This window comes from Panthera leo, chromosome D2 (genome assembly GCF_018350215.1).
Source record: "Panthera leo isolate Ple1 chromosome D2, P.leo_Ple1_pat1.1, whole genome shotgun sequence".
Taxonomy (NCBI): domain Eukaryota; kingdom Metazoa; phylum Chordata; class Mammalia; order Carnivora; family Felidae; genus Panthera; species Panthera leo.
Genome location: NC_056689.1, coordinates 86074249 through 86091994, shown reverse-complemented (window position 1 = coordinate 86091994; position 17746 = coordinate 86074249). Strand labels below are relative to the sequence as shown.

Below are 17746 nucleotides of genomic sequence, written 5' to 3'. Positions count from 1 at the left end.
TTCTAACGCAGCCGGCATTTCAAAATGTACGTTTGGACATGAGAGTCACCTCGAGGACACTCGTGCTGGTGTGGCAGGAGCATTTCTGCAGAGCCAGATCAGCACCTGTCCCACCCCTGCCGAATCTCTGGCTTCCACACCACCACCCCACCCCCAGGGTGATTAATAAAATAGCCTCTACTCACCTGTGTGAAGCCATCTGCAAGTGAAACCTGTTGCCAAGTCTCATTCATTCGCAGAAATTCTCTTACTTTCCTAAGCTTTTTACATTTTGTCTTCTGGTTCTCACTTGATAAGCAGCTACATGAAGAAGCCTCCCTGGTGGCTGACCTCAGCCTGGTGCTGCCCGGTACCTCTGATTTCAGAGCCTGTCTTCCAGGTGATTCTCCACAAGGTAGGGTAAGGCTGCAGGTAAGACGCCTGGCTCCTCCGTACGCAGGAGGGCCAGGCTCCCTTCCCGGCGTGGAAACGTGGCACTGCCTTCAGATAACGGACACGGGACACAGAAGTGGCTAGCATTGCCAATATGCCCAAACTTTAATGCCGTGGGAAGAGGGTAACTTTGATATTCTAAGATTTAAAACATTTTTTATTAAAACTGTACAATAATTTACAAATGAGTAAAAATTCTCTGGTATACATCATAGGAATCACAATACAAAAATAAGTGTAAAATTTTGTACTTGACCACCATAGGCACCTATTTTAGGCCTGTGAATACTGTTTAGCACTGAACAGAATATCGTGTTTAGAATGTGGTTAGTAAGAGAACACATACTAGCTGGCATAATGCCATGATAAAACAAGTCCAAACTCATTTTTGCATAAATGCACAATAAAGCTTTTTAAAATACAGTAAACAAATATATGATTTGATACATATATTTACAACTTGATTTTCCTGAGCCTAAATATAAATCCATTTCTGTGTTAAAACACACAATCCACCTTAAGGTTTCAGTGATGGGGTGATGGTAAATGTAGACGGACGTCACAGTGCCTCCAAACCCACTCCCACACACCGACCTTCCTGACAACCAGGGTGGTATGCACAGCCGTGTAAGGCACGCGGGGTGTCCCGTAGGCTACAGGTTCTGCAGGGGCAGAGCACTTTAAGGAAGAGCACAGTCCTTCGGCAGCGGGACTCTAGACCGTGGAAATGAGGTGCACACACACGTCCGTGTCAGCCAGGGGGCTGCGATTCACGTGGATTTCCAGTTTAGACCAACGAAAACATCTGTGCGGTTCTGGGTGTTGTGCACACAGTGGGATTGCGTTGATGCTGTTATGCTGTCAGCACGTCCACGTCCTGGTTGCACAGTAAACATTTCTGGCAACTTCTGACCCCTCCCCTTGTTCCACGAGACAGTGGCATTCACCCACCCTTCTCCTGTTTGAGGAGGTTTGCGACAACAGGGCACAGATACTTCCAGCAAATTCAATCCAGCCCACTGGTTTAGCATAAAAGGTATCCTCTAGGATTTAGAAAGAGCACATTATTTTAAAACGCTTGAATTCTTCAGATGCTCACTGCACTAGTGGCAAGCAGGGACAAATGCTCATATCCACTTTTGCCTCCCCCCACCCCCCGCCTGTTTTCTGTTGTTGGCAAAAGCCCAGTCCTGAAATGCTGGATTTCGTAATCAGGTGAAAAGAAGGTGCCCAGGATACACGAATAAAAACAATGACGTCTAAAGAGAAGAACTAACATTGGGACTCAATGGGGACTTTCAGGAACGTGGCAAGGGTACAAATGTGGTTTGGTACACGGGATATTATTAAAAACATTCACGGAGCCATTTTCGCTACATCCTTTTACGTGTAAGCAACTTCATAGGCATTGGTACGCATCTACATGCTTCTCTGTCCTGCCTAGTTTGCCCTTTTTGAAACTACAAAGCCGTGGTTAAGAACGTCTGGCACGTGTGCGGAGGGAATATGAAGTGCTCCAGACAAATGCAAAATCGGGATGATCCAAATGAACAGGGGCGAAGCTGGGTCTCAACTGCACGTCGTCAGATCCCGAATGGCCATCCCGCACAGCTGCCGTCCCTGGGCAGGACCCACTGGGGTGGGCGGGGCCGCACCAGAGGCGGCAGCGCCCCCGGGGCTTGCCGCGACAGGGTTTCTGGACGCCTGCGTCACACCCTCCACCCAGCCCCAATCTGGGAGTTCACCCGAAGCTCCACAGGGGCTTTTATTAGCTCAAGACTACCGCTTGCCATTCGGTTCTGGGTACATCAAATGTATCCAGGGGATGCGGCCATGAGAATGAGGCAACACTAGTCATGGAGAATGAAACAAGCTTTCAGACTTGGTCCTCAAACCCCAACATCAGGCTCAGCCAGAGAAGCAGCGGATTCACCCTGTATCTCGTCCAAGTGAATACGTAACCGTGAGTTAATGACAACAGAAAGGACGGGTGTCCCGGGACAAGTCTGACTAATAGTACGCTGCCCAGCAGAAACCCTGCACCCACTAGAGAAGAGCGTCTCTGTCTGATCCCGTAAGCCTCCTCCCGATTTCTCCCAGGGAATCAAGCCCTGCCTGGTGCCAGTCATCTGCGCCAGACTTGGACACGTCTTCCGACGCAAATATGAGATGAACCCGACACCTGCAGACAACACAGTCACCCCTCCCTTCCGCTCCTCGGAAACACCGTCTGCTTTTCTTTTACGCGGTGTTTGCCGCACTCTCACCCGGCTGCAGGTGTCACTACGCAGCACGTAAACTTCCCGGTGCCTCAAAAGAGCCCAAATCTTGTCTCCTTGTTGAGCAAGCACGTGCGCACACACAGAGGCTCACGCACACGCACGCGCGCGCACACACACACACCTTGCGAATTCAGCACTGGGAGCGACAACCTCAGGCCAGCAAGGGTGTGGGGTCGATGAAAGAGCCTCTTCCACCCATGAGTCGGGCTGGCTCCGAGTGCTGGAAGACGTTCCTGGGCTGCGGCCAGAGCGCTAGGCAGGAACGGAAGCTTCAAAGGAGCTTCATCGACGTGCTGTTTCCTCCCTGGAAAAGAGGGAAAACAACAGCTTTATTCTAGCGTGAGCCATCCGAGGCACTCTGAGGTTACACTGGCGGTGGGAAGGGGCGGAGAGATGCCCGGGGCACGGGCTCCGCACGGCGCAGTCGGACTCCAGCGGCTGGTGCGGGAGCCGCAGAGACGCGTCCCGGTGCCCCACAAAGCCGTGTGCAGACGTGGCCTCGGACCTGCCTCGAAACGCCGTGGGCAGATGCCCACGCTTCCGCCTGATTTCCATTTCTTCTCGTTACTTAGAAAGCGGGCCTCTGTTAGGTTCCATTTCTTCACTACCTTTTACGTTTTTATGTTTGGAACAGGTCTCCTCTCTGCACAAGGAGAGTGGGCCCCACATCAGCCGTGGGGCGGGGGCAGCACCGGCATCAATGGGGTGAGAGGCGGTGAGGGGCACGGACACCCGCGGCGGGGGGGGAACCCTGGGCCCACACGTTCCTAGGCTAGGAGAGGCTGCAGAGGGTTCTGTGCGTTTGGGGTTTTTCACCTTCTAGTAGGAAGACCCCTCCCCCCAACGCATGAGGCAAAGGAAACCGGGGGAATCACACACACTTCCTGCCCACGTGGCACACATTATGCGCGAATCTCAGGGCCCTGGAAATGAAGCACTGTTCTTTGTGACGTTAACCGGATCCATTTCTAAGTAGGCTCCCCTCGAATCATCCGTTTCTAGGATGTGAGATGTGAAAGGGCCGGCCTGGCCTTTTCACCTTGCAGACTGAAGTCTGAAGTTCTGAGCTTAGAGGGGCTTCCTCAGGTCACACCCCAGGCTGACCAGGGCCAGGGGCCCCGCCCACCTGCCCACCAGCGTCCGCCCCCCAACCACAGCACTGCTTCCCTTGAGCTACGCAGGTAACTGCCTGTGGCATGCATCTCACACCTGCAAACACAGAAAACATCTTGTTGAGAATGACGTGCAGAGTCCTAAAAAGTCATTCCCCAAAGTGGAGGAACAGGACAATGGCATCTGGTTGCCTGTGGTCTCGGGACCCTCTTCCCGGAGCCAGTCCTGCCTGACTTTGCTAACACACTCTGTTCGCTGCCACTGTGTCCAGAAGGGGGGGGGGGGGGATGGGCTTTCTGTCCTCGTCCATGACTGCAACACTCTGCCCCCACACTCAGGGGCACACGCACTTGCGTGGGCACACACACGCACACACGCAGAGGCATGGTTCTGCTTCAGGATTCTAGGCTTCCCAAGCGCCTTCTGCCCCCCAGTCCCATCTCCTCTGGGGGACAAGGTGTTCCTGATCCCTCCCTGTTCTGACCACGGGCCTGACTTCCGGACTGTCCTCACAGCCAGCCCATGAGCTCATCCAGGTTGAAACCACAAAAGACACGAGGCAGGTGAGGGTGAGATCACCCGCTGGGTGTGACCTTGGTCTCACGGCCCCATGGGCTCTTCACCCCCCAAACCCCTGGTCCGGTGCTGGTCCAGAGCCTCCGGTGCGTCTGCGGCAGGAGCTGAGACTGCTGTGGGTAGGAGGGCCCGCTTGCGAGGTCAGCCCTTGACCGGCATCCGGGAGCCCGCTTTTGAGACGTTCCCTGAGCCATAAGGTTGTGCTGGTGGAGTGGCCTTGACCGTTTGCACAAATGATGTGATTTATGGCAAACACCTGTCTCCTTCTGAGGGCCTGACACTTCGGAGCGCAGGGGTGGGCTCCCCAAACGAGCAGCCTCAACAGAACACCTGAACTCTGAGCGTCAAAGGAACTTCTCTGGGGAGACGGACAGTGCACACGGATGGCCATGTCTTCACCACTGGGTAAGGGTGTGCTCTGTGTGGTCCCCACAGGAGGCAAAGAGCCCACGAAATCTGCTTATGGATCCCTCCAGATCCAGCCACGTTTCCTGACTGTGTTGCCGAAATGAACCTTAGCCAGGGCACCACTGTGTGCTGGCCCCCGAGAACCCCAGTGACTCACTGAGAACAGGGGCATCCTTGGAGACCCCCAGAACACACTGCCTCCCACTTCCGGGGGCTGAGGTCGACTGTGAGGCCGTAAGACGGATCAGACACCGTGCCCAGCCTCCACGAGACATCTGCTCACTTACTTGGTCGTTCATGCAGCAACCATTCGTTTGTGTGCGTCTTGGGGCCAGGCCCTGCCTGAGCAGATGTTGGGGCCACACTGGGGACTGTGCAGTGAGCAAGTCGGGGACACTTCTGCCGTGGGCGGCTCCCCACCGATCACAAGAGCCCAGTACGCTGATGGTAACGTGGATTAGCACGGTGAGACAGGAGAGACGTGGGACACCGGAGGGGCTCCTGGCACACGGTGGGGCAGGTGAGACCCCAACCAGCTCAGAGCCCAGGGGGCGGAGGCTGCGGGGCACACGACTGCCCTGTGATGAGGTGATGTCCTGACAAGGGTGGACACCAAGCATCACGGCCCGCCCTTCCTTCCGAAGGGAGAGGCTATGACACAATTTTCATACTGGGCTGCACTGAAGCCCAGGGAGAAGATACAGGAGTAAGCTGATCGCCAGAGTCACAAATAGCCTTCACTTCCTAAGTACCAAAATGAACAGAAGAGGGCGAGGACAAGAGGGTGACAGGCTGGACCATCACCCCGCTGGGGGCGGCAGGGCATTTCCACGTGGGCACCGGCCCACAGCCTCGCTAACGGCTGCAGAAGCGGGACCCCCACGGGTGACGCCCACTGGGAACACATGCAAATGGGATCAGGAAACAGCATCTGATTAATGTCAAAACAGAGCGCGAGGAACAGGCTCCTGCCATCTGTGTTTGCCGGGAATTCTCACCGGGATCTCGACTGTTGCGAAACAGAAAGCTCTTGGCAAAGGAGACGGCGGCTTCCTGGGGCCGGAGAAGCCCACTGCGCTCGGAGCCAACGGCAGATGGTGGGCGCCGGGGGAAAGCCCCAGGCCCGCGCCTCGCTGGGGTTTCCAGAAACGCACACGAGACACGGAAACTCGGCCCCACACAGGGTGGGTGCCCTCCGCCGGGAGAACCCCCCGCGGCCCAATCCTCCCTCTCTGCCCCCAAACCCAAACCCGCCCCTACTTCCTGTGCCGCAGACCCAGATGACCGGCGCGCGCGCGCACACGCACGCACACGCGCGCGCACACACAGCATCCGCTTATAGGCTAAAAACAGAGCCCTTCCACGTAAGCTCTGTTTGTCTGGAAAAGTGTAGCCAAACGTTGTCAAACCAGAAAGAAACAAATCGGCCAAACTAACTGTTTGGGGCTAAGGTCTTTTTTCCCCAAAGCTCTGGTTTGGGGGAAACATCAAGAAACATCTGGCCTCACCCAGACCCAGCTAAGCTTCCGGGTTCCCGGGTCCTGCAGGGCCATCCCACTCGCCCTGCGGATGGTGCCCTGCCCGCCCTCCCCGGCCCCACAGCACAGCCCCGCGGGGCCCACACGGACGCTGGGCCGGTCCTCCCCTCCGGAGTCATCCACCCTCACACCGCGCCCTGCTCCGGGCCCTCCTCCGGCTCTCACTCTGGGGCTGCTTAGTAAACATGTAAGAAAGGCAGCGGCCGCTTCACACAGCAGGCCACAGGTGAAGACGTGCCCCAGGACCCTTGAATGCTATGGTGAAGTTCACGCGTGACCTTGATGGGCCTTGGGGGGACCCAGACGTTTGCCAACATTATCCTGGGTGGGTCCGTGTGGGTGCTCCTGAGTGAGGTTAGCATTTGAAGCGACAGGCAGAGGAAAGCAGACCGGCGGCCCCAATGCAGGTGGGTCTCATCCAATCAGTCGAAGGCCTGAATAGACCAACAAGGCTGAAGAAGAGGGAAACCTCTCGCCTGACCCGTGAGCTAGGAGGTTGGCCTTTTCCCGGCCACAGTCCTGCATAGGAATCTGTACCGTCGGCTCTCCCGGTTCTTGGACCTTTGGCCTCGGGCTGCAGACACACAGGCGGCCCTCCTGGGTCTGTGGGCTTCTCAGCCTCCAATTCCTTTCAAGAATCCCCTCTCTATGACAGGCGGGATAGAGACACGTACGTTCTACCGGCTCTGTCTCTCGGGGGAACCCGGCCAGAACAACACATTTCCAGACTAACCTTCCATAGCTCAGGGAGGCCGAGGTGGACACGGGTCACCTCACCTGCTGTGGCCGCATGACTCAGGGCAGCAGCAGGGCCCGGACCCAGCCTGCTGGCCCCGAAGCAGTCGCCAAGTTTCCTGACGGCAGCCACAGCTCCCCCAGAACCCCACACAGACGGACGTGGCTGGTGCGGCTGGAAAGGGGCTCGGAGAACATTGAAATCCCAGAGCCACTACAATAAGCATAACACCGCGGCCAAGATACGAGGTCCGCTCACGACCCCAATCCTGGGTGACGGGGGGGCAACAGTGCCTGTGGAGGCTCCTCCCCACCGGGGACTCAACAGTCTCAAAGCGGGGCCCCGGGTCCCACAGCCCGTGGCCTCAGCATCCCCGGGACTCGTCAGAAGGGCAGATTCCAGGGCCGTTCAGTCCGTGGAGGAGCTGGAGGAGGCAGCGGGGGCAGCGGGGCCCGGCTGGCTCGGGAGGCGAGCGTCAGGGCACCGTGGTCCCTGGATCCCCCACCCGCCCTTACCCTGATGGGGAAGGCGCCCCTGCAGCCCCACAGCCCACTCTGCCTCTCACCGCCTTCCCGCCTGGACCCCGCAGCCCCGCTAAGCCCCTGTGGCCTCTGCGCGTCCGTGGCTCCCGAGGCCCGTTGCAGAGAAGGCCACGCCAGGCTGCTTCAGGGCTGTGCGTTCTGGTCCTCAGCCCAGAGCGCCGACCAGCTGTGGCCAGCTGGGCCCTCACTGACCCGAGGGTGGTGTCCCCGCAGCCCACACCACTGAGCTCTTAGCACACGAGAAGACAAGGCTGCGGCTCAGGACAGCGGGGACACAGGTGCAGGGTGACGAAGCACCCAGTCCCCAGGTGCCAGGCTTCCCCCGTTCACCACGGCTGGCCACAGGAGAGATGGGGCCCGTGGTCCTCTCCGCAGCCCCCCCACAAGCCCCTACGCCTGGCTATCGGGGAACCATTGCGGTGAGGGGCCATCCCTGGGGACGCGGTGGGGTGGGGGGGGAGGTAATTCCAGAGGTGGGGGCAGGGCAGGACACCTCCAGTGCTGTGTTCATGCTGCAGGGACCAGTGAGGGCTGGTAATGAGCACATCCCCGCCTTCCAACCACCTGAGCACCCAGGACCCCCCAGTTCACATCAGCCCAGAAGTCACCAGGACCAGGGCCGTGCCCTCCAGCAGTGGCCAGAGGGCATTCAGAAGCCAGTGCCTCCCCGTCCCTCTTGGGAGAGAAGGCTGCCTGCCCTCACACACCTACTGTATGCACTCCATTTGGCCAGTCTCCCTGCTTGGTGTGGGTGTACAGGGTCCCAGGCCTCTGCCTGACGACACCCCCTGAAATGCACAGACATGCACACACACACACACACACACACACACACTGCATGGACGTGCACACACACGCAGATGTGAACACACACACACACCCGAATGACAGACATCCAGACACACACCCAAATGCACACACGTGCACACACACACACCCAAATGCACAGACATCCACACACCCAAATGCACACACGTGCACACACACACACCCAAATGCACAGACATCCAGACACACACCCAAATGCACACACGTGCACACACACACACACACCCAAATGCATAGACATCCAGACACACCCAAATGCACACACATGCACACACACACCCAAATGCACAGACATCCACACACCCAAATGCACACACGTGCACACACACACCCCCAAATGCACAGACATCCAGACACACACCCAAATGCACACACGTGCACACACACACACCCAAATGCACAGATATCCAGACACACACCCAAATGCACACACGTGCACACACACACCCAAATGCACAGACATCCAGACACACACCCAAATGCACACACGTGCACACACACACACACACCCAAATGCACAGGGCTGCACACACCCAGACACTACTAAACGCACAGATGCACACACATACCGCACACTCACACAGTGCACAGGCACGTGTGCGGACTCACGCACCGCATGGACTTTCTGCCTGTGCTCCAGCGGTTCTTGGTTTTGCTCTTATGGGGGTCACAGGCAGCCGCTCTCACAGCCCCGGAGGGGATTCTAACTATGACTTCTCTAATAGAGGCATCTCTTATTAATGGCTTCACGGTCACGCTAGTGAGAAGGTCCATCACTGCTGTCATGGAGATGGTGACATTTTTGGATCACCGGGCAGCTGGCCACAGGCGTGAGCCGCTGGCTGGAAAGAATGGAGGAGGCGACAGAGCGATAAAAAGGGGGAGGGGACACCGTTGGCTTCAAGCCAGCTATTCAATTTCTGCCTGAGGCTGTGAGCAAATCTAGCGAAGTCAGAGAACACCTTAGGCCGTAAGGTAAACACAGAATTCTAAGCGAAGAGCCAAATAGTGTGCTCTGAACGCCGTGACCGGAGGAGAGTCCCGCGTGCCTCCCGAGGCTGAGCTGCGTTCCGATGGCCCGGCGACACCCGAGGCAGCTCCTGCGTCAGCACACAGACGGGCTTCACAAAAGAAGGCCCAAGCATCCGCCAGAAGTGCGTCAGGTGCCAGGAAGAGGTCCCAGCACCAACCGGTAGTCGCACACAAAACACAGCGGGGGTGAATCTTAGCGCAAGGATAGCAAGGGTAAAGAGTGCGTCCAAAGGCACACGTGATGCCTCCTTTTCCAAAGACTTACAAAACAACAAAAATCATACCTTTCAGAAACCCACGTGTCTGCCACAAAGCTCTGCACAGGGACGCTGCCCCCGGTCCCAGATGGCAGTTACCTTGGGGGAAAGGGGCTGGCGATGCGTCGGGGGTCCGCGGTTAGAGGTCAGAGGACAAACAGAATGGCTACCGGGCCACTCCCGGACCAGGGGCAAGAGTGTGGCAGGGGCCAGTGTCGGGACTAACGCAGCTCTGTGCACCGGCAGCGGGCTCCAAGCTGGCTCCTGTGCACACAAACGTGGCACGAACACCGTGGCTTCACGTGAGTGGGAGGCTGCACGGGCTTGTCGCCTGCCATCAGACAGGCACACGTCTGACCGCAGCCTCTGACCCCTCCTCATCGCCACCTGGGGTGGGAGCCCAGGCCGAGGAAGCCTCCTGGAGGGCTGGCTGCCTCCGGGGGTGGGGGTCCTGCAGGAACAAGGCAGGTGCCAGGCAGGGCCCTTCGGTGCCCCCAAGACGGGACAGGCGGTGCCTGAGGACAGCGATCCTCTGAACCCAGCCTCCACCCCTGGGAAGAAAAGACTAGAAAAGCTAGTTGCTCGCATTTGGGTGAACCTTCTGCGAGGGAAAATAGCCTACCTTTTGCTCCATAAAAAGTAAATTAATTAATAAAACAATACACATGAATGAAGAAGAAAATTCCATTGAATTGTAATGAAGAAACTACAGATATTTTCGCACGAGGGTTCCTGCTCGCTGTGAACAGAAGCAGCCTCTCCAGCGTGACGCCATCACCCTTCGTGGGCCACCTGGGATGCCACGGCGCACAAAGGACCCGCCACCAGGCTGCTCGCCGGCAGCTGTAAATCCGGGTCTGCTGACAGCTAATGTCACACACGTCAGGCCTGCCCCCCAGCCCCAGGAACCAGTGAGGACCGGGCTGCGGGGTGCGGCCAGTGCGGGGACAGCAGCTAGCAGCACACTGTCCCCGCCTCCTGGCGTGAGGTGACTCAGAGCTGGGGAGGACACTCCAGCCAGGACAGGGCTGACCGCGGGGCAGGGCTTGGACCAGACAAGCAGAGGGATTTTGACCAAAAGGGGGGGGGGGAGAAGCAGGGGGTGGGACACCACAGGCAAAACTCGTGCTTCGACCCAGACGATTCCCGCTGTGTGAAAACGGACTTGGAACCAGTCCCGGGTATGATGCCAGACACCGAGCCACAAGATTCTAGAAGGAAGCACGGGAGCAAACGCTTGTGATTTTGAATCGGGCAGTTTTCTTAGGCCCGACGCCGAGGGGTGGGGGCGGGGGTGGGGGTGACAGGTGGAGGGGGTGGGGATGGGGGGGTGAATGCAGAGGGCACAAGAGGGAGTTTGAGGGTTGGTGGCAGCGTCCCCTATCGGATTGTGGCGGGCACACGTGCGTGCCCAAGCCCAGAGATCTGTACAGCACAGTGACCTTTATGGCGTGTAAATAAAACACAGACCACTCTGTGGGGAAGCCCAAATTGGAACCCAAGCCGCGACACATGAACTAACCGTGGACAAATGGACGGCACAGGCCTATGGGGAAGAGGTGGGAAAGAAAAGGGCTAAGTTAAGTGGGAAAACACTATTTTGACTGGACAGTACCAGCTACAGAGACAGGGAGCTGTGCCCAAAGGCACCCTCGTCGGTCAATCCGTTTCTCACAGGCTGTACAGGTTGGCAATTCTGCCGCTACTCCGTGTGTGCGCTGGGGCTGAGCAAGTGAGCACATAGAGTGTATACAGCCGGAGCCAAAGAAAGGAGTCACAGATGACGGGGGGAGGCCGGATGGACGTTGAAGTGTTAACCTAGAACTGGAGGTATCATTATGAACTCATGGTTTTATAATAGACAGGGGATAGATGATTGATGATAGATAAATAGATAAGTGATGGACGGATGGATGATGAGAGGTAGACGATAGATGGATAGATAAGCAGATAGATGAACAGATGGATGGATACATACATAGGCAGACGGATGGATGGCTGATGGATACACAGATGATAGATGGATAGGTGGACGGATGGCTGGATGGACGGACAGACAGATGATAGATAAGCACACGGATGGATGGATGGATAGATGATGGATAGATGATGGATGGATGGATGGATGGATGGATGATGGACAAACGGACAAGACAGACATATACATACATACATACATACATTCACACATGATAGATGGTAGACAGGTGGTGGGTAGGTGCAGAAATAAACAGGCATGTGCAGAAAGTAAGGCATGTGCTCAAGCAGCACACGGGGCGCGTCAACAGGACACAGGAGCTGCCTGGACGAGCGCTCAGTGGCCGGGACAACCCGACAGGAAGATAAGCAGTGATGGCGCTGGACTGTAGCCCCCAGAATAAATGTCCCGACCCGGATCGCTGGACAAAGAAGGGAACAGCTGGAATGGGGCACAGGAAGCCCGCGGCAGCACCGCAACATCCTACGGCTGCGGCAAGGCCCGCTGACCGCCGCCAAAGTCCGCGCCCAGAAGCTTCCGGAGAAACAGCACCCTTGCGGTCTCAGGTGCCTCTCCCCAGTGCGTTCACCGGGCACGAACAACACGTCTTTGGTGCAGAGCCTGGGAGGTGTTGTCCACCGGTGATAAAGGCTAACGTCACCCAGGATGCATGATGCGTGGGCATCGTGTCACTCGGCTGGGCAAACTCACGGTGACACTGTGGCCCCAGCCCCTCCGGCTGCCTCGGCCGTCAGGGGCCACCTCTCACGGGACATCAGGATGTCAGACCTACTGTTCCTGCCTGCTGTGACAGCCCAGCCCGAGGCCCGTCTCATACATTTTCCCACTTTGACGAGCATTCCAGAACTCCCTCCCTGATGCCCAGGCAGCCGGGAGGCTGGGCGACGGGGCGGGGAGGAGGCCTGCTTCTCTCCGGGCTCTGTGTCTGCACACCTTTAGGGCCGTCTGGCCCCCCTCGAGGGGGCTGCCGTGTGGTGTGTCCCCTGCCTCCAGCCCCGGCCAGCCCCGAGCTAAGGTTGCCCCACGGTGAGCACCCGGAGCTCCGCCCAGGCCCTGGAGGTCACTGAGGGCAGCTGTGTCTGCCCTCCCTACCGGTAGGACCCGCTCGCAGCTCTGGGGGCACCGAGCGTCCTTCCAAAGCCTGGCAGATCCACCCTGCCGCGAACACCGTAGGGCAGGCCACAGAGCCACTGGCTGGCTCACCGGGGACACACTACGGGGAAGGATGTGGGTGGGGCATTTCCGGGGACGCTGGACAGCGTGTTTTCAGAGGGGCGTGTGCCACTGTGACACACACGTTCACTGTCACCTCGCTACGGGCGACCTTTAAGGCTGTGATCGTGCACTGTCCTCGCCAAGCAGTCAAAGGCAAGGGCGGTGTGTTCAGCACTTTCCTGAGCACCATGTGCTCAGCCTGAGGGCTTCCGCACCAGCTGTGAACCGTGGCTCGAGCCCCAGGGACTGCAGGCCCCAAAGCGCATGCTTGGGTTGGAGCTCACGTAAGCCCTCGGGGCGTCCCGGGAGCAGGACTGGGACCAGGCAGGCTCCTGCTCCATTCCGGAACAAGCCTGAGAGTGACCCTCTGGGCCCGAGGCCGTGCCCATGCACCCCTGGAGGACCCCGGGGTCCCACACGTGCCATTATGTGCCCCTTCAAAGGAATGTGTGCCACACGTGCTCCATGACATGAAGACCATGCTGCTGGACCCCTTCTGGATGAGCAGGTGGTGACCTCACACGCTCCCCCTCCCACAGCCCCGGCCTCTGCCTCCACTTCTGCTCCCTTCCCTACACAGCAGTGCACATCCTGGGGAACCCCCTGCAGCCCCGCCACCCGAGGAGCGGGAGCCCCGATGGGGAGACGGCTCACCGAGCAGCCCTGGGTGTGGCCCACCAGCCTCCACCAGCAGCTCAGCAGGCCTCACATAAGTGGCCTCACTTAGGCAACTCCCCTGGGGGCTGAGAGCTCAGCCGCAGCACCCTGCCTGGGCCTGATCCCCCTGAAGACGAGCCTCCTAGCCTGCAGGGTGCAGGGGCTGGGCAGAGAGAGGAGGTGAGGGGTGAGGTCCTGACCCCTGAGCTCAGCCAAGTGCATGACTCTGCCTGAAGGGAAGGGGAGCCTTGGGGGCTGGGGCTCAGGAAGCGGGGGACGGGGGTGGGGGGACTGCTCTGCAGGGTGGAGTAGGAAGCTTTCCTTTACCGAAGCTTCTGGCAGCAGGAAGGTGGGGGTGGCCAGGGCTGGCCAGTAGACCTGTGGGGGCCGGGGCACATTTGGACAGCCCTTCACTGGCAGGAGAGGAGGCCACCCTGGAACTCAGGGATGTCCCCGTGGCACACACTTGGATGCATGGGGGGAGTGTCCTGGGTCTGGGCGAGGAAGCCCCCAGGGGTCACCACATTGAGGGACGCTGAGGAGCCCACACAGGGACGCCCCCAGGGAGCACCCTGTGGTCCAGGGGTGGTGGAGAGACCCCTCCCCGTCTCCACTGGCCGGGACAGACACCCAGGGCTCCCACAGCAGGGCAGGCCCCAGCAAACCGAACCCACATCTCCGCCGGGACCACACGGGACCAAGCAGAAGGAGGTACGGCAGTGCCCGCGAGGGCCCCGAACGGTGAGGGACGGGCGACAGGGAACACCGCCTCCCACGGACAAATGGCTGCGCTTACCTGCTCACCACCTGCGCTTCGGGTTCCCTCCTCGTATCTGCGGGACCACGGGTGCATGGCTGCCCTCGGTGGGCACTGCCCTTGAGGGAGAAGGCCGGAGGTCTGCACCGCAGCTTCGGCCCCGCTCGGCCCGGGGCCTCCGGGCTGGGGTGGCGCCGGGCACCCAGGGCCGCAGTGTCTGGGGTTCTGCGTTCCAGGAAAGCCAGGCCCCTTTCCAGTGGGTCTGGGCCCTCTCGTGTCCCACCTCCCACTACCACGCTCCTCAGTCTCCCTCTGGTCGGTCCCACCGCGCTCCTCTGCGAGGCTCAGGGAGGCCTAGGAGGCCGGGGGTTCATGGCACGGTGCATGCGGCAGCCACGGCTGTTCCCACGGGTGACAGGCAGGGGTGCGTCAGCCAGTAGGTGCTCAGGACCCCGGCAAGCGAGTCCTCCTAGGCCACCTGAGATGGCACGGGGAAACCATCCTCGGAACATCCCCCTTGACCCGTCTGGGGCCTCCCCGAGTGAAGGTCGCCTCTTGGCCGCGGGCTTCATTGTGTCACGTGGTGGGGTGCCTGTGTCCGTTCATCTGAGACGCGTGTCGCACGATTAAGGGGCCATGAGGTGGGAGCGCGGGGCGCCAGACGCTTCTGCACAGAAGCAGCTCTCTGCACCTGCTCAGCAGGGAACTCGTGCATCCCTGTCACCGGGATAGGGAGGCTGCGCCCCGAGGAGAGACCCCAGGGTCCAGCAGCCAAGACCAGGCCTCTTCCAGAGGAGCCCCAGTCAAAGAACTAGTTCTAATTCTGGCTCACAGAGTGGACAGGTGCCCACTCAGAGGTGCTCAGAGCGCCCCTTTCTCCCTCTTCCTCGACGGGCCGGGGTCCGCAGAGATCAGATCCTCGCGGGTCTTCGGGGACGAGACAGGGCGTCTTGTCTGGCGGCCCGGGCACCGGCTGCTCTCTGGTCCAGCTGGAGGAAAGGGGTCTGGCTCCTCCGGGGGCTGCAAGGAAAGGGCAGGACACACGTCAGGGAGACTCCTCTGGACAGGAAGGGGCTGGCGGGGTGGGGGACGGGGACAGGATGCGGCTGCCCCAGGGGGAGCCTCTGGGGACGCCCTCAGAAGGGCAGGGATGGCCGAGCGGGTCGGCGAGGCCAGCGCTGCCTCCGGTCCTCCTCTGTGTGGGAAGGAAGCAGCGGGCAGGCCTTGTATGTGGGCCTGGTCTAACGCCACGGTAACACCACAGCTGAGCATGACTGCGTTCACGTCCGTGGATGAGACCCTCGTGTCACGGAATCCCGGGCACTTGTGGCCGAGTGTCCAGTGTAACCCAATCTCGTGCTCCGTACCACGGGAAAAGGACAAGAAACACGAGACAACCGTGCTCCCCAGCACTGCTTCCTGCCAACGCCACAAGCGGGGAGCAGGAGCCCACCTGGGGTGCCGTGCACACGGCCCCTCCTGGGGGAGGCCCTCCAGGAGGGGTCCTCACTCTCCCTCCTGCTCAGGACACGCAGTGCCCTCAAGCCCTCTGACGTCGCCAGAGCCTGAGTCCCGGCCCGGGCTCTCAAGGCGGCCGGGTGGCTGCGAAACGACCCTTGGAGGCAGCTGGAGGGCCGGGCACTGCCGGTCCCCGGGGAGCAGGCGGGACCCTCGCACACCACGACCAGCCGGAGCCATACTCACCACGTCAGGGGGCCCAGGCGAGCTATGACCACAGAATGAAAGCTAAGGAGAAAAATAAGAACAAAAATAGAAACTGAAAAGGAACGGGGGAGGGCAGAGACGGAGGGAAAGAGAGAGAAAAAGAGTTTGTAGACATCTGGCGAGAAAGGACGGCGATCACAGAGATCACAGACAGAACAAGACGCGCCGTCCGCCGGGCACAGGAGCAGACCCCGCTGCTGTCCTGCGTGCGCGGCTGGCGCTGGGAGGGGCCGTGAGGACGTCCTGGGTCCACAGGGACAGTGTGTCCCCACGCGCCCCACACGAGCGCCTTCACCCATCCCCCCGGCTCTTCCTCCTCCTTGGGGCCGACGGTGGGCCCCTCGCTGGCTGACCACGAGGAGGGGGTCTTGTGGAGCCCCTCCAAGGGCCAGGCAAACCCAGCGCCCTGATAAGACTCTGGTCTCAGTCCCACTGTAACGGTAAAGGGCCAGCAACCCGGACCGATGTCACACTGGGGCCTCACTGGGGCGGGGGTGGGTGGACAGCCAATGCAGACACAAGAGAAGGTCTGGCGGAGGGTCCAGAGCCTCTGGAACCACACGAGAGGAATTCACACCCAGTGTTTAACACCCCAGTAGTTAATGCAGACAAATACTCCCACATTAAGACGCAAGGGAAGACCGACGTTTACTCTGGAGGAGATGCTGCACGCGCCGTGAGGCTGGAGCCCTGAGCACAGCGCCCCTGCGCCCCCGGGGTCTGCTGGAAGCTTCCCCAAGTGTCAGCGTCCACGTGGCAGCAAACCCTGTTTGCAGGGCACCTCTCTGCCATCCACCCTGCACGGTCCAGGGGCACCGGCACGGCAGGGTCGCACGGTTACCGTGACAACCACTGGGCAGATGGCAGTAAAGTGTCCAGGGAAGGGGCAGGCGTTGTCACTGAGGTGGGGGGGTTCCGGGGGGTGGGCTGTCACTGGGAGGGGCCACACCCTCCCTCCGTCACGGGGCCTCTGCGGGCTCCTCCTCTGGCAGAGGCTGAGGACGTGCAGCCCATGGGGCTCCCGTGTGAGCGCCCACCTCCTGCTTTCCCGGAAAGGACAAGGCAGGGAGGTGGACCCACCAGCCACCTCACTGAGCGCTCAGTGGGGAGCTGGCCATTTTAGGGAGACCTACCCCACAGGCGGGACCGACTGCAAGAACCGAACATCAGTGTGACCCCGGAGATGCTAACACATCCCTAAATCACAGGAAAAGAACAACGCCAAAGTAAGCGATGCCACAGGAAGAGGCAGGGCTCTCTCCAGGCACGCTCCAGACACCTTGATTTGGGGACCGCCAAGTCAGGCTGTCACCAAGAGTGGACACAGTGCCTGTGACCTCACGCCTGGCAGGGCTGGGGGTCCAGGAAAAGAGCCAGACCGTCCGCCCTGGGGCCCCAAGCTGCGTGGCCCCAAACCAACTGCACACCGGGACCTCAGGTTCCTAAGCCTGGAAGCAAGGACATGAAGGACCGGAAACAAGAGACTGGGACTGGACAGATGGCCTGCTTCCGAGAGAAAATCCAGTCCTGCAGGAACTTGAGTTTTAGACCAACCGCTTGGGAAACGTGGAGGCATCACGTACTCCACACAGCCACCAGCACCATAAGGACCCTAGGTCACTGGCTCAGCTCCCACTGCTACGGCTGGG

At 59.5% G+C, this 17746-nt stretch overlaps 1 protein-coding gene across 1 annotated transcript in view; it reads right to left on the bottom strand.

The window, feature by feature from the left end:
* Positions 1–509: 509 nt before the first annotated feature.
* The window catches only part of JAKMIP3 (Janus kinase and microtubule interacting protein 3), a 115868-nt gene continuing 98631 nt past the window's right edge, over positions 510–17746 (bottom strand). The window contains 3 exon segments of the mRNA XM_042907528.1: positions 510–3018; positions 14412–15274; positions 15276–15392. Of these exon segments, the coding sequence (XP_042763462.1) occupies positions 15224–15274; positions 15276–15392 (168 nt within the window). The 3' untranslated portion in view covers positions 510–3018; positions 14412–15223.